The 21,963-nt window shown below is 35.5% G+C and overlaps 1 protein-coding gene across 7 annotated transcripts in view; it reads right to left on the minus strand.

Moving 5' to 3' along the window:
- The window catches only part of DMXL1 (Dmx like 1), a 92,318-nt gene that overhangs the window by 11,902 nt on the left and 58,453 nt on the right, over positions 1 to 21,963 (minus strand). For 6 of the 7 annotated variants that reach the window (XM_074813103.1, XM_074813099.1, XM_074813098.1 and 3 more), the window contains 13 exons: positions 21,879 to 21,955; positions 21,573 to 21,700; positions 19,547 to 19,795; positions 19,044 to 19,157; positions 11,093 to 11,250; positions 9,949 to 10,088; positions 9,171 to 9,256; positions 7,092 to 7,293; positions 5,659 to 5,776; positions 4,325 to 4,387; positions 2,351 to 2,437; positions 1,557 to 1,678; positions 1,300 to 1,441 (listed from right to left, as the gene is read on the minus strand). In XM_074813103.1, the coding sequence (XP_074669204.1) occupies positions 1,300 to 1,441; positions 1,557 to 1,678; positions 2,351 to 2,437; positions 4,325 to 4,387; positions 5,659 to 5,776; positions 7,092 to 7,293; positions 9,171 to 9,256; positions 9,949 to 10,088; positions 11,093 to 11,250; positions 19,044 to 19,157; positions 19,547 to 19,795; positions 21,573 to 21,700; positions 21,879 to 21,955 (1,686 nt within the window). The remainder of the gene's footprint in view (positions 1 to 1,299; positions 1,442 to 1,556; positions 1,679 to 2,350; positions 2,438 to 4,324; positions 4,388 to 5,658; positions 5,777 to 7,091; positions 7,294 to 9,170; positions 9,257 to 9,948; positions 10,089 to 11,092; positions 11,251 to 19,043; positions 19,158 to 19,546; positions 19,796 to 21,572; positions 21,701 to 21,878; positions 21,956 to 21,963) is intronic. The other variant, XM_074813102.1, reaches the window with a different exon arrangement.

Consider the following 21,963-nt stretch of genomic DNA (forward strand, 5'->3'; position numbering starts at 1 on the left):
CTCTGAGCTGTTAAATGCCATAAAGTGCAGCCAAGTCACATTCATCACACATCTAGGTGACAGATATGGCTGTCTTGTATGACCATTTCAGCCTAGTTACATGGCTCCAAACAAGCATCTCCCAGCTAACTAAACAACAGATCTGTATTATCAGAGAGCATCTATGCTGCATAGGAACTAAGGTAAGTATGTCAGTGGCCAGACTAGAATTATCATTTGATCTGCATTAAATCTGAGCTAATAGATTTTCAGGCCCAAACTTCACTCCAGACACAGAATCTATTTCTAAAAGTACGAGCTACCATTGTTCAAGTGTCACCTCTGTGATAAAAAGGATAAATTTGCTCATGTGAACACAGTCACACTTTACTGGGTGTCCCTCACTCTAGTGTATTTCAGAAATGCTCAACAGTGAAACAGATTATCTCCTCTAAAATATGACCTTCAGAAGTGAGATATTTAATAACGCTACTAAGCAGAGTTATGGTAAAACTGCGCAGCACTTCAAAGAAGACAGAGCTGACAACAGCTTTGGAGATAAATAGTCATACGTCAGCATGACGTGTAGTTCAAACTACGCATGAAGTTTGTAGTTGGTCCTATTTCTGCAGTACTGTCTTCCTCATTTTTCTTACGAAATCAAGAATCCCTATTTTTCCCAAGTTTAAGTTGCTCAGTTTCCAGAGTTTAATTCATTCCATTTGAAGCCTCTTTGTGAGTTCACTCTCCATCTTTTCTGTAATACATACTAATCTTCTCATACTAATACACAGCGCTATACAATGGTACTTTGTACTAGAGCAGAAATTGGTATTTACTTTTAAATAAAACCTGAAATAGTCTGGAACTCAGAATGAAACTTAAGATTACACTTAAAATAAAAGCTACCTTGATATTTCACACAGATATTTCTACCCAACCTTTATGAATTTATATCCAGAAATCTCCTGAATATATCCTTTTTAGATACAGCATTTGGCTTCAAGTTATTAAAGAACAATTTAAGCTGCAACTTCTTACCTGACCCTTGATTCTTTATTTTTAAATGATGTATCTTAAGTAAAGCAAGCATATATAGCTTGACTAAAAACTTTTCTTGCTTAGTTGGTGTATCTTAAATTCTGTGTGGTATTTGAACCTATTAATCAGATGATTATAGAAAATTCCAGCTTGCCTTGCTTACACAGAAAAGCATTATTTACTTACACACTAATTGTAAAATATAACCAGCAACATGGAACAGACAAAAGGAGAGAAGTAGACAGAGTACGTAAGGCTAATCTTTGACAAGCAACTTACCACAGATGCACCCCTGCCAGTTTGTGTACTACCAAGCCAAGGCATATTGATAGGTGTGCCGGGATTACTATGAGTGTAAGGAGTGGTTCCCTGAACATTTACCAGATCATCACGAGCATGTATAACTAAGAAATCATCAGCCCTATAAATGAAACAACACTGTAAGTTAGATTCCAAACAACAACATTAAATACCATGCTTTGTTACACTGATTCATACACAGTCCAGCTGTGACATTGAAAACATAGAAAGTATACCCTTTATTTTCTATTTCCACATCATCGTCAACCCAGGTATAGATTTGTGTAGCTAAAATCGCAGAAACATCTAATTCTTGAATGTCATGACTCGATGCTATTGCAATGCAGTTTCGATTTGCCTGGAAAAAAGTAACGCACACAAAGGAAAATACAAAAAGAATAATCAAAAAGATGCTTTTTAAAAATTTTCTCTGGTTATGGTACAGTTGTTCACAAAAGCACAGACCTATTCAATTTAAAAAACCCTAACATTTATGTCTACAAATCTATATACTTAAACCATCTAAACTTGACATTTCCCTTTTGAAAGTTTATTTGCATCTGGGACAGCATCACACACTGTTTGTATTTTATACCTCTCTCAAACATCTCTAGATCCTCCTTGCTTTCCTCACAGGATAAACAAGAGGTAAGTGTGCTACAGTGCCCGCAACCAAGTTCCCCTCCTTCACTTCTTTAGGCTTAAACAGTTGAACAGGAGAAAAAATGACTTTCTGGTTGTCTCCGATAAAGAAGGAAAAAATACTCCTGCACACAAGCTTAAAGAAAAAGCAGGAGCCACCTCTCCCTTCCCTCAATCCATTGCACAACAGAAAAAAAGACAATTTGTAGTAGAACTGTTTAATTATGACAAGATAATTACGAAGTGCTTTAGAGAAGGGAGCGCTAAGAGTTCAGGCTGTAGCAGGATGGCTGGCAAAAGGTATCTCACCCATTCACAATGGGACTACCACCTGTTTATCAGGTGGAAGTACAACACAATTAGATTATCCTACCTCTTCTATACTCACCTTATTGACTGCAAAAGCAGTAATGATGTCAGACTCTTTATGGATTATTCTTGCCTTGCCTTCTCCATGTCCCCAATCTGTTTCTATCTGTGTTCAAAAAGTAAAGCATATTTAAATGCAGACTTCTAAGCAACACTGCTTTTTACTGAAAGTTCAGAAATCAAACACTGGATCATATGAAATTTCATGTATTTTTTTCTTGATTTTAATTCTAAGAAAATATGACCAATATAACCTGTAATAACTATGGTAAACCTGTTTCATGTATAATAATGTAGCTTCCCACTGCCATGTTGAGATTACCACAGCAACACAGAAAGCGTCATTTGTCACAGAAATCACAGTACTTTGTTAATTCTCACGTTTTTCAGGGGTGCTGAAAACCAGTGAGGCTACATGCACACTTGGGAGTGTTGGTAATAAAAAAAAATTGAGTCTTGATGTTTCGTTCTTTAAAAAATTTGCTAAGTCTTTCCATGCTCTTAGCAAACAGTTTTGACCACTGAAGCTGATGAAATAGTCCAAAAGAAGATGCAGTCAAGACCCTGAGCAGGAAAATAAATTTGAACTTTGACAGCTTATCTATTCACCATTCTCCACAATTAAATAAATCTGGAATCTTGCACATTCCAGTACCACAAACTTTTTACTATCACTTTTCTTTTTTTTTATTCTTAATGTGATCTAATGTTGTATTTGAATCTTGTCTACCTTTCTGTATTTTAGACATGCATTCGGGTATATGCCAGCACACACAAAATTCTAAAACTCCAGCAGCACTGTAGTACTCCTGTTCAAAATTAAAGAGCTTAGCATTGCTAGTATTAAACTGATTACAGACTCCAGTCTGTTGTAGTTACAAAATAATTTTACAGTAAAAAAATGGCATTGCCAAACAAATAGTGACCTAAAAATTCAAATCTGAATTACAAATGTAATATTTTGTATTTTCTTCAAAACACAAAGAATTATTCCAGAACGATTGTTTCCCAGCCTCTTCCCTTCAATTACTCAATTCTCTGGTCTTCAAAAGATTTAAACAAGGATATTTTAGTTGAAAAACAGTAAGATGGTGTAGTCAAAGAACTGCAAACAGTCTTTTTCAGTCTGAAAAAAGCCTGTAGCTGTCATACACCACAAAGTAGAATACCTTTTTTAAGATTAAAACAAAATTGATACTCCAGTGACCTCATATATGTAAAACTGCACAAAACTGCAGTGACAAACAGATACAAAAACATGATCTGTGTTGTGTAGTGAACAAACTTGCACAAAATTATTTTTTCCCCAGTCAGTTCCAATTACCTACTTGTTAATATTGCTTTACAGCATAATTACTAACAAGGTAGCTGAAGGACGTCATAGGGTGTTCTCATTTCCATCTTCTCACTAGTTTTGTAAAAGAAACCTTGAAGAATGCAGTATTTGTTTGCATTTCTAGGCATAGTATTACACCTTTTTAGTCTCTCATACCAATCTTTCACGAAAGTTGCTAACAAGTTCTTATATGGGTTCATTTGTCACCATCATAACACTAAGGCTCAGGGAAATTTTCAGTAGAAAACTAGTAACGTGCTCACAAACTGCTCCAACTTCAGTTAACCACCTTCAATTATGGGCAACTATTCTAGCCATCTCACACTGCTGAAAAGTCCTGTACGTACTGTGTACCTACAGAACTACTGAATTTTTGTCACTTGGGCAAATCTCAAACTCAGCTCTTCGCTTGGCATAACTATGGAATTTGGTAACACATATTGTTCCTACCTGATTGTTTAATCCAGCTAAGATACATGTAGTTTCAGCTAGACTCTATAACAAGCCTAGTTTAACTCAAACTCTTGCAAAACTTAATTTTTATGTTTATTTGATATGTCACCAAAGATTTTTTTAAGGGAGATAAGCACCATTTCAAAAAGGAAGTATTCCATAAGGATATATGGTCTAATTAATTTGAGCATTACTACTGTGTACCTTATTGATGATGGACTCCTCCACCACAGAATTTTTCATGGTTTCATTGTGCTCTTCTAATGACTTCACCAAGGAAAGAACAACCACAGAACAAAGAATAAAGATAAGACATAACATTCAAGCTATCAAGGAAATCCTTAATTCCTTGTTCTTTAACCCAAGACAGAAAAACTGAAACACAACAGCATGTTTGCACACACACACATATGTATTTTATGTAGTAATAACTGTCAAATTCTAAACTCTATATTCAGTACAGAAGACACTGATTTACCTCTTCTGTACTGTAACAGCATCTTGTGCATCTCAAGTGTCAAATTTCTTGGAAAATAAGTGATCTCTACTGACATTTTTATCAGTAACAATAGGACACAAAATAAAGCCAACACATCTATGATGTTTAAAGCTGTCAATGATCCTACTTGGAAACATCTAAAATATTCCAAAATACCTTTCCATACAGCATAGCAACATGGCTGCATTAACATGACATGATCAGAAATGGTGCATCTTCAAAGGACAAGACAAAAGGAACATTTTTCCTCTTAACTGCGGTCTGTAGTGAACACAATTAGCCACAAATACTCAACCAAGCTAATATTCTAGTTGTGACAGGACAAAGATTAGCTGATACAGAACTCTGCTGCCATGGCTTTACTAGTCATGAATACTCTTTTTCTCTCTGTTTAATTTGTTCGGATTTGCTTCTTTCTCCTATCTTTCTGCTGCTCCATGATTTTTCTATAATACAAGTGATTCTTTTGAATTACTGGGAGTAGGGGTGAGTAAGAAAGAAAAGGAGCAACTAAATAGAGAGGAAAAGACCTCCAAACTCCCTTACAGAGCCACAACTTTAAAACGTTTAACTGAATCTGGAACCTGGAATCCAACTAGACCCTGCGAAAAGGTATCATACTGTTGTATGACCATTTTCCATATTAAAATTGAACCATAACATGATAGAAAACAGTGGATAAACCCAGGATAAATATGGTAGGGACAAACTCAAACTTTTAGAACTTTGATTAGGTTACTCTTTTAATCTTTAAAATTTCAAAGTTTATCATTCTTTTGAGGCAGCTTTTATACTGATCTTAATGAAGAAGCTGACTGTAGCTAAACGGCATTAGTTGTCAGTCTACAATCAAAGACTGATTATTTTTGTTTTCAATTAAACAATAAAGATTTTTAATATGTAATACTGTAGATTTAGAGACATAGCCAAGTATATTATGAACTCACGCTCTAGAAAGTCAACAAGCCAGCCAAACACCTTCAGTAAAAGCTCACAGATTGACCTGCAACATTTTATGCATTTTATATACCATACCAACCTTGTTTAGGCATCGCTTCTTTGTAAAAATATTTCTGATAAAAGTTTCCTGGACTTCTTCCTGTTTAACCAAGTACTGCCAGAGCCTCTTCACAGATAGTGCAACATGACTGTTAGATCTATGTAACAAAGTTAAAATAAATATTTACATCATGCTCATACCTATAAGAGACTGGAACATCTTATATTCTAATCAAACTATAGTCAGAAGAAACACTGATGCAAAACTACAGCTCTGTAAAATAGTACAAGTACTATTCGGAAGCATTCTGCTACCATCTTCCCAGACAAACTACATGTGAGAGGAGGTGCAAAAGGAAGAAGGAAAAGAACATGTAGCATTTTCACCTTTGATCTTGGGACAAGTAAGAAAAATCTCTTTAAGAGATTACACAACAATAAGGTCAGCATACAGATTATTGATTAGTCCACTTCATTTTATGTAACATGGATCACTTCTGTTTATTGCTAATGAGTGCTTCTGTCACAGGGACAATGAATAACTAACACTTTCTGCTAGGAAGACATCATCAGCTGTGTAACATCTCTGAAATAACCATGACTTAGTTACAAAATTGAAAGAATTGTAGAATCAGATCAGACTTCAAATGTTTATGCTTACCCCTAGAAACTGTAAGCTCAAGCAAAACTTGTAAATACAAATATAGCTGCTTATGGCAGGTCAAAAACCATCAAACCCTGAATCACTTTAAATCATAATTTAAAAATAATGTCAGGTGGCAGATACATGTTAAGCTGCTCCTTTTCAATCAACTCAAGTTACTAAAACTAAGTGCGACAACTGTGAGGTATTTTACAACAAAAAGACAGACTTTCTGTTGATTCTGCAGCCACAGGTGATAGTAAGATTAAAAAGGCAGAAATCTATTTTAAAAGTGACAATTTAAGAAACTGAGCACACTGCTCTGGCTGAACATGCCAATATGTGGAGTCACAACTATACAAATATTATAAAGAGTAAGTCTGATTTCTGAATCTTCGGAAGTCTGAATCTTCTCTGATTTTAGGAAAAGCTACTGATAAAAACATAACTTTATTCTCTCCAAAAGTGGGGCAATTATTTAATTCACTGTCATTCATCCTTAATTTATCTCGGGGCAAATCTGTTATTCTTTATTTTATTGTCAACCATAGTTTTTCCACAGAGACATTAAAAATAAATATGTTAAGCTTCAATAAATGAACTTCAAAAAATCAGAATCTTTTGATTGTTTTTCCTGATCTCACTTCCTCTCACTCATGGAGAGACACATGAATTCTGATGTGTCCCCACAATTTCACAATGGATTAAAGCAAATCTAGAAACTGGCATTATATAGTTATCAAAGTTATGGTCTACCACATGCACTAACAACATAATGCTTGATGTATATTAAAGGTATTATAGTCAGCATTTGTAGAAAATAGACTCACCTGAATGGAGTGTTTGTAGGCTCAAGTAAAGTTTTATGGCGAAGCAATGCAGGACCAGCAGCTAGGGCATCTTCAGAAGCATGAACTGAAATATAATGTTGAGGTGGACCCCCATATAGCTCAAGACGTCGGAGAAGAACTTGTTCCCAGCGCTGTAATGTTTTCAAAACTGCATGGCATATCGGAGAGCTAACTGGAAGCTCTAGAAAGACAAGTAATAAAAAACCTTCCTTCTCCATTATAACCTTGGTGAAGATAATTCCACAGCTGAAGGATGAAGTGTATTTCAAATATCTCCAAAAGTAAGCTTTATTCAAACCTCAACTTGATATTTGCAAGTATAGATAGCTTTGTGCTATCATTGCTAAATACAGAAACAGACTTCTCCAATGCTGACAGAAACTAAATACCATGGAAGAGATCCTCCTAAAAGCTATGTCAAGGCATACGGATAACAGGCAGGTGATGAGAGAAAGCCAACATGGCTGCACAAAGGGCAAATCATGCCTGACTAATCTGCTAGCATTCTATGATGGACTGACCGCACTGGTGGGCAAGGGAAAAACAACTGATGTCCTCTACTTTTGACTTCTGTAAGGCCTTTGACACAGTCCCACACAACATCCTTACCTCTAAATTTGACCTATATGGATTTGATGGATGGACTATTCAATGGATAAAGAATTGGCTGAATGACTGCATCCAAAGAGTTGCAGCCAACAGTTCAGTGTCCAAATGGAGATGAGTAGTGGTGTCCCTCAGGGGTACATATTGGGACTGGTACTGTTCAATATCTTTGACAATAATATAGACAGTGGTAGTGAGTGCACCCTCAGCAAGTTTGCAGATAACACCAAGATGAGTGGTGCAGTTGATCTGCTAGAGGGAAGGGATGCCACCCAGAGGGACCTGGGGAACCTTGGGGAGTGGGCCCATATGAACCTCATGAAGTTCAACGAGGACAAGTGCAAGGTCCTGCTCATGGGTCAGGGCAACCCCTGGTATCACTACAGACTGACTGATGAATGGATTGAGAGCAGCCCTGTGGAGGAGGACTTGGGGGTACTGGTGGATAAAAAATTGGACATGAGCCAGCAACGTGTGCTCGCAGCCCAGAAAGCCAATTGCAATCCTGGGCTGCATAAAAAGAAGGGTGGCCAGTAGGGTGAGGGAGGTGATTCATCCACTCTAATTCATTCTCATGAGACTCCACCTGGGGTACTACATCCAGCTCTGGGACCTGCAGTACAAGAAAGACATGGACCTGTTAGAGCAGGTCCACAAAAGGAGGAGGGCCACAAAAGCAGAGAGACAGAACACCTCTCCTATGAAGAAAGGATGAGAGAGTTGGGGTTGCTCAGTCTGAGAAGAGGAGCTCTGGGAAGACCTTATTGCAGCCTTTCAACACTTACAGGGGAATTACAAGAAAGACTTTTTACCAAAACCTGTAGTGATGGAACAAGGAATAATGGTTTTAAACTATGAGAAAGTAGATTTAGATTAGAAATAAGGAAGACATTCTTTACTGTCAGGGTGGTGAGACACTGGAACAGGTTGCCCAGAGAAGCTGAAGATGCCCCATCCCTGGAAATATTCAAGGTCAGGTTGGATGGGGTTTTGAGCAACACAATCTAGTGAAAGATGTCCCTGCCCATGACAGTGCAGTTGGAACTAGATCATCTTTAAAGGCCCCTTCTAACACAAACCATTCCATGATTCTATGATACAAGGAGTAGGAATGATGTAACTTGAATTACAAAAAACTATAGGGTTTCCACCAAGAAATAAATATTGTAAACATTCTTGTATGTTTACTAAGAGGCAAAGAAAACACTAAGTATGCAGAGACTTCCGCTAACTACTGAGCATTCCTTCTCACCCACTCATCTTAACCATTCACCATGTTATTTCATAAAGTATACCTGTATGATAAACGGTATCAGAACTATTATTCCCAGATCATGGAAAAATTAAGAACTTTTCAACTAAAAATAAAGCTACAACATATATATTATTCAATACATTACTGATTTTAAATGTAGTTATTAAGTACGAAAAGACAACTCTGCTGCTTATTACCTGAAAGATCATGTCCAGCCAAAGGGTAGAAAGTCTTCAAATTGTGAAGTACCAGCTGAACCATTGCCAACCTCATCAGTGACCAACTAACAAGAAAGCACTAGTAAGTCATTTGCTAATAGGAAAATAAATTTTTCTCACTTATTCACAATTAGGATTTAAATTTAGAGCTTTAAAGCCCCATTATAAACTGCTAAAAACTACAAAGTTTTTTAGAATATTGTAGATACTTTGAATTCAAAAGTCACTATACCCTTATGTCCTGGTTCAGCTAGGATAGGGTTAAGTTTCCCCAGCAGTGGGGGGAAGCTCTAGCCGGGTTATTCAATACCATGCTGACGTCACCTCTTGGCGCCCAAGCGCAGGAGCGTGGGACAGCTGGTGAAGGCGCGTGTGTTATGCGATTCCTCTGCTCTCACTGCTGTATCGGTATATTTCTTGCTCTGTTCATTGTTATTACTGTTATTGTTATTGTTTGTTTTGTTGCTGTTGTACTGTTGTATTAAACCTCTCCTTATCTCAGTCTCGGGGCTTTGTATTTCACTCCCTTTGGAGGGGAGCGGCAGTGGCCGCGTGGTCTCAGACCCCGGCAGGGACTAAACCACCACACCTCTATTAATAAAATGAGTAAAATAATCATTGTGAAAAATTACCTGGTAAGTCTAGATAATGCATTGCCATGAAATGTCAAGTAACTGGTGTATTATCTCAAAAGTAAACGGGCAGAAATGCAAGTCTAGCCATTGCAGAACATTGTGCATTCTAAAGAATTACTTACCTGTATGAATTTGAATTAGAATGTTCTTGATTATGTGAATCTGATGCAAACACATCTCCATCAGCATCTTCATCGTCTTCACCACTTCCCTGACTCTCTTCTGAATCATATTCCACTCTACTTTGTGATGGAAGAAAAGGCTAAAAATTTAAATAATATTCCTTGAGTATCTTGTAGTCCACACCTAGCTTTAAATCATCTTTTTAAAAAATACATCATTGTAATATTTAATGTTTTTTGTAAAAAAGCAGGCATATCATCTTAATCAATCTAGTAACATTTGGCGTTTGTACCTCCTGAAAAGTGGTAACTGTCAATCTGCACTGTATACTTTAACAGCTTAACTTTTTTACATTACTCAAAATTCTAATGCTGAAAATGAAAACACTAACAGTTTTCCAATTCTTATTTTGCTTTACTTTCACGTCAGATATATCAAACCACATGCAGGGCACAAACTTCTTATTTGTCACAGAGAAGCCAAGACCACCAATGCATTTTCTTTCTAGTTCTTCCAAGGGCTCAGAGGACTAATGAACAAGAAAATCCTATCCCTTCCCTACAGAGTTCGTTATTTACGATAAGACCACCATCAGTGCCCCACTGCGTTATTCAGTATTTGCAATTTCTTTTTTGTCCTTGCTCCTATAATACTTCTTACATGTTTATTTTGCTGATATGGCTATTATTTGATATAGAAACTTGCCATACAACTCCATACAGTTCTGTAACTTTCTACGAAGAAAAACCTGCCACAGCAGACTTGCCAGAATGGAACATGGTTTGATTTCTAGTAAATATACACATTCATTTCATCCACTTGAAATAGATAACAGATTCTCACATTTCCTTGTTCATCTAAATAGCTGATTTATAATTACCTATACATTTGTACTCTGCAACTGTAAAAGGCAACGTTTTGTTCACACCATTATCTGAAAATAAATTAATTTAACAAGAGTTTTTAAGAAAGCCGTTTCAAAAATATAGCCAGTGTTTTAGAAAAAGCTAAATATGAGCAATAAACACAGGCAGCTTCTATCCCACATCTACATCGATACCTAGAATAAAGACTTAGAAGAAAAAAAATTACCATTCCAGAAGTGGCAGAAGATATTTAAATGTCATAATAGCAAAAAATTACCTTTGCAATGAAATAATCCCAGATGCTAAGCTCAGGAGGAATGAATCTTTCTTTGTAAGATGGAGATTCCTGGTCTACCAATGAAGACAACTGAGAACTCTCTTTTGGAGAGGTTTTTGATGAAAGCCTGTAACATTTTTGCTGTTTCTCTCCACCATCTACAGAGGAAAAAAATACAGTATGTTGCTTTAAATTGTCTGTTCCCCCTCCCTACTGCTTTTAATAAAGGGATTTATAATTGAAGGTAAAAATGTTCCTCATTACACATTTTCAGAATTTTATCTTAACACTTCTATAGCAAATAAGCATAGAGAATGTTAATCTTCAAATACACAAAACTAATACATAACTATTAACTCCAGAAGGGGAAAATCACCAGCACAAATAATATAGAAACAGTAGAGTACACCCGTAATAACATTAGAAACTTTCTTCCTACAGCAAAGATGAAAAATATTGTTGCTCAAGCAACAATACTGCAAAACTAAATTACTTTAGTAAGCACTACCTAATATTGGTTATGTCTGTGTTTTAAGATGAGTCAAGAGTCTTGTCTTTCAGAACAGATAGTGCAAATATCTAAGCTTGCCATTCTTACTCCAAATTTTAACTCCCTGTCTCCTTCAAGAGTAGGTCTGTGCTTTTTTCTAAAGGTACGATTCTGATAAATCCGTATGTCCTCACAATGTATTTCTGCAGCAAATATAAAAGATCCCATTTTAACTAATACAATCCAATACATGCATTGTCAAACCGGGAAGGACTAATTATTTGTAATAATACCCTAACTCTAGGACTTGAGGGGTCCCCTCACTTCCCCAACACTGACTTTTTTCAGAATAAGAAGTTTCTACAAGAGATTTATTTGAATTAAATTCTTGATAATTACAGTACTAAACAGCTCATCCAAGCTATCAGAAATATCTTATTGCAGTTATATCACAAATGAACAAGCAAGCCTCATTTCAGACCCCTTATATTCTTGTTATTTGAGAAGTATCAACTTCACAAATATGGAAAAAGTAATGGCTTACTTAAAAAGAGGCTCACATAACCATCTGATAACCTGAAATCATTCCGGTTCTTGGTAGGTCAATTGTATTCCAGTACAGCCCTTCTGTTAGTAGAGGAGGAATTGATAATATCTACTGTCACTGTCCCTGAGCAAGTTAGTATTGTGGCTCTCCAGAACACATCTGAAGTGGAAGGGATGAGGGAGAAACAGAATCATATTTGGAGGTTTGATACAACATGGTGGCCTTCATTCATCTTCCATTACAGACAAAATGGACTTGAATCCATTTCCTACTTGATTGTAAAATCTGTTTTTTATTTTCAAGTAGATGCAAGTACTGCACGCAGATTAGTTTTGGTAGTGAAACAACTGAACGGGTTCAAGACTCAGGTAAAACAAAGAAAGCTAAAACATTAAGAAAAAAAAGGGGAGTTGATTTTTTGAACTGCCTTTTAAAGTCCCCAAAACTTTCAATACCTTTTTAACCAAGTACTGAACATTTACTTCTTTCTTAAGCATTTCAAAATTTCCCTTTTCCACTTAAGGTTTGAAAAGTATGACATCACCCAAAGGAATCACAGAACACACTTAAGTTGCACCCCATCCCACTCCTTTTTTCTAAGTGCAAAAAAAATTAGCTGGGGAAGAGCAGCACAGAAAAACTTTCTGGTTGGTTGTTTAAATGGGTTTTTTGTTTTGCGTAGAGCAATAATGAGACCAGGCAGCTAGTCATAAAAGATCTCATGTGAACACCTCCTAAGTGAAGGGGAATATGGGTTGCCTTATGATTTGAGTCTTTCGCTGATGTAGCTGTTCCAAGAAAGCAAATCTGCAGGCTAAAAGACCTGACCTGGAGATTAGATATCCCTATCACTGAGTTCTAGCATCAGCATGTTAGGCCAGACTGGTTGCAAGGATTAACTAATATGAACATCAGAAATGCAAATGGATGCTTTATTGTTTTAACTTTCCTTATTCCCTTCTGCTACCAAGGTCCCACAAAACTAACTTCCACTGAAGCTTCTGAAATTATTTTCTCCTGTTAATAAAGCTGGGAATGGCACAAAACGAGCCAGCATCTCTATGTATGCCTGAAGTGAACTACTACAAAGAAGAATTATTTCCTATACCCTTATTTTTTTTGTTTACATGTTTTATCCACAGGAGACTTTTGAGTCTAGATAGGTGCTTGAAAGACTATTTCCTTCAAAACTCTTATGGGTACTCCAATCACTTGAAAAAAGAAGGTCTAACACCCTAGACAAAAGGAAAAGAGTGTTCATTTAAGAACAGTTAGATTCCACATACAAGACTTACATGTTCATAACACAAACCAAGCCAACTGTAAACCCTGAGGGAGGTAAGATTTAAGTTTTTTTGAAAAAAAAAAAAAAAATTGGGGGTTTTTTATACTTCAAACTATAATTATTTTTTTCTTTTCAAATGGGCAAATTCTCTGTATTCACAGTGGCTGATGGAATCTTTACACAATTTCTGGTCATTTTTGGACTAGAAAAAAACCCATGTTTTTCCAAGAATTTAAAAAAACATTTTTGAGCACGTATAAAGACAATCATTATCACTACAAGCAGCTGAACTATAAAGTAATTTATACATAGAATCTAATAAAAGCTGAAGACAACATCTGATCTTTCATCTTGCAACTGAGATATTTTAACAGTCTGTGTTGTACTACTATACTGTATCTTTTTTTTTTCTCCTGTTAGGGATATTATTTGAAATCCACTTACCTGTACTAAAAGTTTCAAATATAACAGCTGCAGCACAATGCATTTTCATTTAATTGTTTAAAGCTCACCAGCTAAGAAAGAGCATGCACATGCATCACTGTATGAATTTTTAGCGATTGCTTAAAAAAAAAAAAGAAATTCAGTAGGCATGAAATAAGGTGCAAGTGTTTGCATGATACAGAAATACGCAAGTATATGCTTGCAGGTTGTTTTCTAAGCAAAATTCAAAAAATAAATGCTTTACTTTAAAACAGTACTTTTTGCCATTCTGTTGGATCATTCTTTGTATTTTTAAGAATACTTCAGGCTAGCCACTGGAAAAAAATTCAGTTATTTAAGACAAATGAAAGTACAACCATCTAAGTGGTCTGAATACATACTACTAATGCCAATTTCTTTTTTGCATTCTAAAAATCTTTAAATTAACATTCATTAAAAATCTTTGTCATTTGGGATTTCAGATCAGCAATTTATTCACTTTCAAATTTCTCATATATCTTTAACTAACACTCTTTTACATGTTTTTTTGCATTCAAAACATTTATGTTTGGTCCCATTTTACTTATAAGACAAATGTAAAATTTGTGCTATTTTCCAAGAATATTGAAATATTTCAGTCAAGGAAAATGCTTCTATTTCTGCCAAAATCTAACACATGCAATAATATTCAGAAGACCTGTTGCCCACATCACCTTACTTCCACCTTCCCAGGAAGAACTAAAGGGCAGATCCTTTCAATTTCCCAAAAAACTAAAATGCAAGTCAGAGTTACTGTGTTTTACTGAAGACTGTGTACAGGTATGAAGCATCAACACCCCAGCACCCTATGAAAAATGCAAGTCTTCATTAAGAGATGTAAAATTATTAAGTCCTCCTCTTACAAAAGCACCATCCTTGATTGCACTGCTCAAGCCCAGAACAGAGTGAAATGACAGAGACATGAGAAAAATATTGATTTTGAATCACACCTCGAATCATTTTAGTGAGTGTAAAGCCCTGCACAATCTTCTGTAATTCTTTGGGAAGCTATGAAAGCCAGCTAGAAGAGCAGCCTGGTGAAAGTCTACACTGCTGGACATTTTGACTTCAAACCTAAAAAAAAATTTGCATTTTGCAAGGTTACAAATGCTGAAGTTTTCAACATGATATTCTGCTTACTCATGGGCAACAGCTCCTGTGGCCAAGGTGATGAATTTAATGAATCAGCACTCAACAGTAGCAATTGCAGCTAAGTGCCATAAGCTACAGTTTGATCACTACATGTACACAAGACTGTAAATACTTTGTTGTATTTATGCACCATTTAATGAGTAGTGATTCACTGAAAAGCTCAAAGCAAGTATACATTAAACTCTCAAATGTTTCTGAAGACATTATACATGGTGGGCATGTCAATAAATGGCGAATAGAAACCTCTCAAAAAATTAGATAAGCACAACGAAATACTTGATGGCATACACAAACTTTGTTGACATTTCCTGTTCGGACCATCTAAGGCTTCTTCTACTGAGCCAAAATAACTCCATAAATCATAGCACAAACACTTCAAGTCAAAGTTCTAATCTGTTTTAATGCCTGACTTAAGAATAAGACATAATAGTGAGAAGACAAAGACTTTATTATAGAATAGAAAGGCCACACAAGTAAAGAAATACTCAGTACTCTAAAGTACCATAAGAAAACAAGCCCAGCATTGCAGTCTCTAATTCTGAGCTGGAATTCAAAGCAACTACTTTCACACTGACATCAAAGTTTCCATTACTAACAATATCACAGGGAATTCTGCATTAAAAAGGAGCACTTTGGCATCGCTGTTGTAGGTCCTTACACAAGCTGGAAGGCTTTAAAACTTGAGGGATCTGTATCCTGTTACCTATTCTGAGATTAAATCATTCCTGGAGATAAAGTCTAAACATGAACAATTCTTACTTTTCTTTTTTTTTCCTGATTTGCTGGTGAAATTGTGTAGCAGATATATAGCACTGCTGGATCTGTTCCAAAGCAGAAAGTTTCCAGTCTGAAGCAGAAAGTTTCCGGTCGCACTACTAACACAAGTTCAGTTTTTGTTGTTGTTTTGCTTTAGTTTCTGGATGAAACCTACCTCACAGTTCATAGAGCAAACAGATAAATGCACAAATGCTAAGGGTTTGTTTTCTCTTTACAATTGCCTAAACAAAACTTGGCCAAACACTAAATTCATCTTCTGCTTAGATGCTCTGCTACTTTAACTCAAACATTTATAAAATTGGTAACGGCAGTATGTTTTCTAGGTAGTCACAAATAATGATTTGTGGAGAGCAAGCAAAAACTACAAATTAATCCAGAGGGTCTAACAAGAGCAATACACACATAAGCAGAACTGCACATCCTATGGATAGATTTTATGTGCACATCCTCATTATCAAGGCACCTGTTTCTCAAAATCTCTGGTATGTTATGTGAAACACACAGTAAAAGCTGACAGTTTATCATTTCTCCCTACCAAAGTACTCAGAAATAATATTTGTGTAAAACTTTTTTAATTTCTTGGAAAGTTAGGACCATCAGTGGAGAAAAATAACTCATTTTAACAGTCAAGTATTATCAGATTTCTGATTTTCTACATCTGAAACCCAAAATGACAACTTTTAATCTACAAAGCATACTCATAAAATACTCAAGTTTAGGAAGTAGTTTTGCATTTAATTTACTCTTGTAACAGTGAATATATGAAATGAAATTATGGATTTCTAACTGTTAAAGCAAAATTCAAACTTTTCCTTAAGAACCCTCTGTATTATAGAGAATTTACCATATCTAGATAGACTTAAGCTACAAAACAGTTTTCTGAGACAGTTTTGAAGAGAAACTATATGGTAAATACAACTCTAAAAAGATCTACCATAATCCACAAAAGGGTTATTTTTCAGATGCTAATTGCCTCTTTGAAAACAAAACATATTCACATTTTTAAGACATAACATAAATTCTTGAATGCTAACACGGTTTGTCAAAATCCTTTGCTGCAACTGCAAAACCAAGAAACATGGATGGAAAGCATAACGTGAGGCAGTTCTAAAAAGCATTCAAACTGCTATGATTTGTCTAATCTTTACTGTAAAAGAGGCAAAACCCCATGGTTTCTCATACTAACTAATTTCTAACAGAGGTCAGAATTTCACAAGACTACCAGGAACTATTTTTTGGTTCCTGTTTTCTAGTTTGTGTTTAAAAGAACAGTCATATTTAAGACAAATTTTATATCCAAAGCTATTATATGCACAAGTCAACTAAAGCAAAGGGCAGAAAGGGAAATCACATAACTTTAATGGCCAGCACTGTACATAGTACTATAACCTCTTAAAACAAGTTTGAAACTTGGAGGTCAACATCCACATTCAGATAAAGCGCTAAAGCACTGGTGGGGGCAAGTAGGAGAAAACATGCAGGACATACAGTGTTGTTATATTAGAATTTTTAGTGTTAAGAATTTATCCTTAACCTCTGATCTCCATTTGAGGGTCAAAACATTTCAGAAAAATCTAAAAATAAACTTAAGAGAAAAGAGTCTAGTTATGTATAACAAAATGGGAAGCTATACAAACTCTAAAACAAATTATGGAAGAACATGCCATAGTCGACTGGAACAAGCATTCCAGTCACTTCTCAGTGTCTGTTTCTGGATTTCAGAAGAAAAAGTAAGAGATAATAGTAAAGGCACAAAACTATAGCTGATTTTAATCTGACTCCTCTGTTGCACTGGGGGTCTAGTTTTTCCTTTTTTTTTTAAAGTGACAGAGAAAGATGTTTCTCCAAAACTTTTTCCCCCCAAATTTGCTCTAGATAAACAAGCATTAAAAACAAATAATAGATCTCCAGAATTCTAGAACTACAGAGGTTGGAAGGGACCTGGGTCCCACCCCTAGCTCAGAACAGGGCTGACTTAGGTGATGGCCTAGTTTGTTCAAGTTTTGAATTACTCCAAGGATGGAGACTCCACAACCCCTCTAGGCCCCTTTTCAGTGTTTGATTATCCCTACAGATTAGTACTGAAAAAGGTCCCTTCTTCCCTTAAATTTTCAGTCTCAGCTTCTTGACTCTTCCAGCAACAATTTTACTAATTCTGTGATCAGACAGCCAGCATTCATTTTTAAGAAAAACATGCAGTAGACAGGCATGTAAATATACATTTCACAATACATTTCTATGTAAAAACAATTATTTTAAAACAGCAGTAGCATCAGCATTAACACACATCAGTATACAGTTACCACACCTAGGAAACTTAGAATTGCCCACAAAAGCCAGTAATGCCTTCCAACAATTTTGATATGGCAAATATGTTAACAAAATTATAATGAGAAATGTTTATTCAATACCACACAGAAAACTGTTCAGATCTAGAATAAGAACTCACTTTTGATTAAAGATGTCTACTCTGAAAATACTTTTCTAAATGTCTAACCAAGTCTGTATTTAAACAGACATTTTGTATGTAACATACACATAATATCAATAACAGTATAATAATAAAAATGATCTAGTTCAAGTTATGTTTTTTATATATATATTCAGATGTGATGTACAAAGTCACCATAGATTAAGTAAATATATCTTCACAAAATCTTCCTTTTAAAAAATTCGATAATCTGCAGGATTGTTGCTCTTGGTTTTATAGAAGTCCAACTAAATTACAAAGCACAAATCTCTACGAAAAAGAAAAGCATTACAGAATTAATTCTGGACCTCAGGATAATTTATAATCATCTGAATTTAAAACTTGAAGCTGTTTGCTTTCCTAAAGGGTTCTCAGACTATAAAAACTGAATACCAACAAGGCACCTTTTCTTCTTAATGTCTAGAATAAACACTTAGAAATCCACATGCATAATAATGCTTATATTTAAAAAGCAAAACAAGCAGCTCTCCAACAAAGATATGAAACACTTCTGATAATTTCAAACCATGGTCAAAGTAATTTTATATTTAATATTGATTTCAAATGAAGTACAGTAATAATACAACAGCACTGCCAATTTTCTTTTTTAAAAAGGCCCAATTCAACTGCTGCTTTAATTACAAAACTTTACATTAAATTTTTATATCATGGCTTGCAAACAGAAGTTTTTCTGTCTTTCTACATATGCAAAAAAATCACACATAGCAAACTGCATGTAGAGGCCTGGTACTAAATCTAGTATCTTGCCTGAAGATTTGGCAGGACTATGAGTACTGAAGGCAGTAAGGGATTTGGAAAACCCAACACATTCCATGGAGAACACTACTACCTGATGTGGGCTAGGCATTGGGAAGTGCCCACCTGCCAAAGAAAGAAAACATACTGTATTTGTAAAATGGGAATGTATTCCTGTTATGAGAGAACTGGAAAGCTTTAAAATCAACATTAAAAATTAGGCTGTAATAGTAATGAAAATTTTCTCTTTTAAGATGAACTTAACCCACTCACATTACACCAGTTGTGCTACTTGGAAACCTTATTTCAATAACATTCACTTCTGCTTCCTACTCTCTTCTACACAGTATCTATGACAATAATTTTAGATCCTTGTTTTTCTTTTCAGGTCTAAAAACATACTGAATTCTTACTGAACATGAAGTATTTAAAGAAATTACTCTTAAGCTTTCAGCAGTCACATAGTTTTCTGAAAAAAATCAGAAGACAAATGTAAGTAAAACAACAGAACCAACCAGTTTTTGTCTTTAATTGCAGTTGTCCTCTGCTGGGCGTATGAGCTCCTCCTCCAAAGACAGCAGACCACATTTTGTTGCTAAGTGGATGAGCCATAATTCTATACAACTCATTGCTAGAATGTGTTGCTAGGCCATGGATGAACAGACTCAGATAGACCGCTGTTAGAATTTCACAGAGTAAAACTGTGAGACCTGGCTGGGCTTCCTCACCAGCAGAGTTCAAGAGCCGCATTAGAGATGTTATTCCTATTAAAAAAAAAAAAAAAAAAAAAAAAGAAAAATAATATATGTACATGTGAACATATTTGGGATTATCACAGGAATTCTGACTGGCAATCTACATTATTTAGTAACTTCCAGTGTAGAGAAATTCTAAGTTTCGGAGGAAATTAAAAACTCCAGGAGAAAGTGGCTATTTTTTTTAACAGTTTATTAGAGCTTTTCACCTTTGTGGTTCAGATTAACAGTTGAAGAAACACTTAGCAACTTTTTAAGAATAAGAGAAAAAAATCACAAAAAGCACTCAAATTTTGGGATATATCTTAAATAAAACACTGGCAGCTTTAATTCAACTTCCAGCTACTGAAACTACGATGCAACATTTAGCTACATTACTTACATAAATCTTTCTTCCCCCATGTCTCAAGGACTCCCTTTTCTGGCTCCTCAATTCTTTCAGCAAAGGGTTAGCTCTTTATTCTCTACTTTTAGTCCAGGGCTTCACAGTATATTCAATACAGAGCATCCAAATCTTATACTTAAAATAAAAATATTAATCTGCTCATTGACTTTCCCGTGGTGCTTGTTTCACCAGTTAGGTTTATAACTCCAGCATAACACTGTAAATTGAAATGCTATATTCTCATTTTACAGTGTTAAAACCAACCAAGAATTATGGGCACCAACTTGAACTATGCACTGTCTGATAAGTGTTCTTTCACCCAAGTACTGAACGTCTTGTAGTGTTATTATGTTCCCACAAAAAGCTGTACAGTTTCAGATGTGGCTTCAACCGTGTCACTTTGTGCACACAAGTGAAAACACAAACAGCAGTGTCCAAAGAATTCTACTTTGTGTCATACTTTCCCATTTGCACATAAAGCACGTGAAGCTATTTTAAAAAAAAAAAGATAAATCAGTTCAAGGTGATGGTACCTATAAGCACAAATGCTAACAATCCCTTGTCTCATTCATTAGAAATTTAACTCTGCAACTAATGAAATAAGGAGAAAACAGATGACAATCTGATTTCTCTCTAAAATCTCTAGATTCAGTGACAGAACGTTTTGCAGAAAAACAGTATAGCATCAAAGACTGCTTAAGGTTCTCCAAAAGGTTTGTTTAGTGTGAATTTTTTTATTGAGAAAAACAAAACCCATAATATGAAAGCATATTTCTTGTTTATGCTTACATTAAAGTTAGCACTGTAAACTGAAGTTCATACAGACATATATTACATAGCTTACACTCCCTCTAATGTAACCAGTGGAGCTTCATTAGAGTAGATCGCAGCACACAGTAAGAATTACCTGAAGTCCTATGTGGGTTTTAAAGCTACAGAAATACGTAATTCATTATAAACCTCTCATTGTCAATAGTTTCAAGTTAGTTCGAAAGTTGTACATAAGCTACAATCATTCTGAACTGTAGCACAAAGACAGCCTTTCAAGTCCTTTTCAAGAGTAAAGGAGTAATGATGAGACTGATCTGTTGCCTGCAGGGGGAGCAAGCAGAGCACAGAACAACACACTACTTTCCATTTAATCGCACTTTATTAGAGCACCCACTATCATTTTTTAGCAAGAGAAAGCAATATAAATCAACTTGACTTAGTGTATAACCAGGATTACTATCATATACCTTTTGAAAAATGAAGATAAAATTTTATTATAAGAACCTGTTTTTACCACACAACTGTTACAGATACTACTAGTAAGTCCAGAGCATAGCTACGTGCTCTTATGGTGATCCAGACAATTAAGTTTCCTCCTTAAGAGGAAAGAAACAAATCAACTCTAGATACCTGGCCACTGAGCAGGTGATGTATTGGGAGTCACTGTTTCTTCTAAGCTTGTTGTTCTTAGGGAATGGCGGTGAGATAATAGCACTGTCTGATACACTGTTCCAGTGAACTGATTTGCTTGAAATGAGCTGTGAAACAGAAAAGTGAGATGTTATATTTATAAAAAAAAAAGTTATGCTTAAAACTTTTCAAGTGATACTCTTTCTAGATGTAGGCAGGTGTGAGCACTGCCTTCTAGTGCACTATTATACCACCACTACCGTGAGATGGCGTGTTGACCAAAAAGTACTTTTCATAGACCATTACCTGTAGCTGTGGCCATCACAAAGACATTGGTAGATGCAAGCAGAGAGTGATGCTGCTAAGGTATGCATTACATATATCTGTAAAA

This window comes from Strix aluco, chromosome Z (genome assembly GCF_031877795.1).
Source record: "Strix aluco isolate bStrAlu1 chromosome Z, bStrAlu1.hap1, whole genome shotgun sequence".
In the NCBI taxonomy this organism is placed as follows: Eukaryota; Metazoa; Chordata; class Aves; order Strigiformes; family Strigidae; genus Strix; species Strix aluco.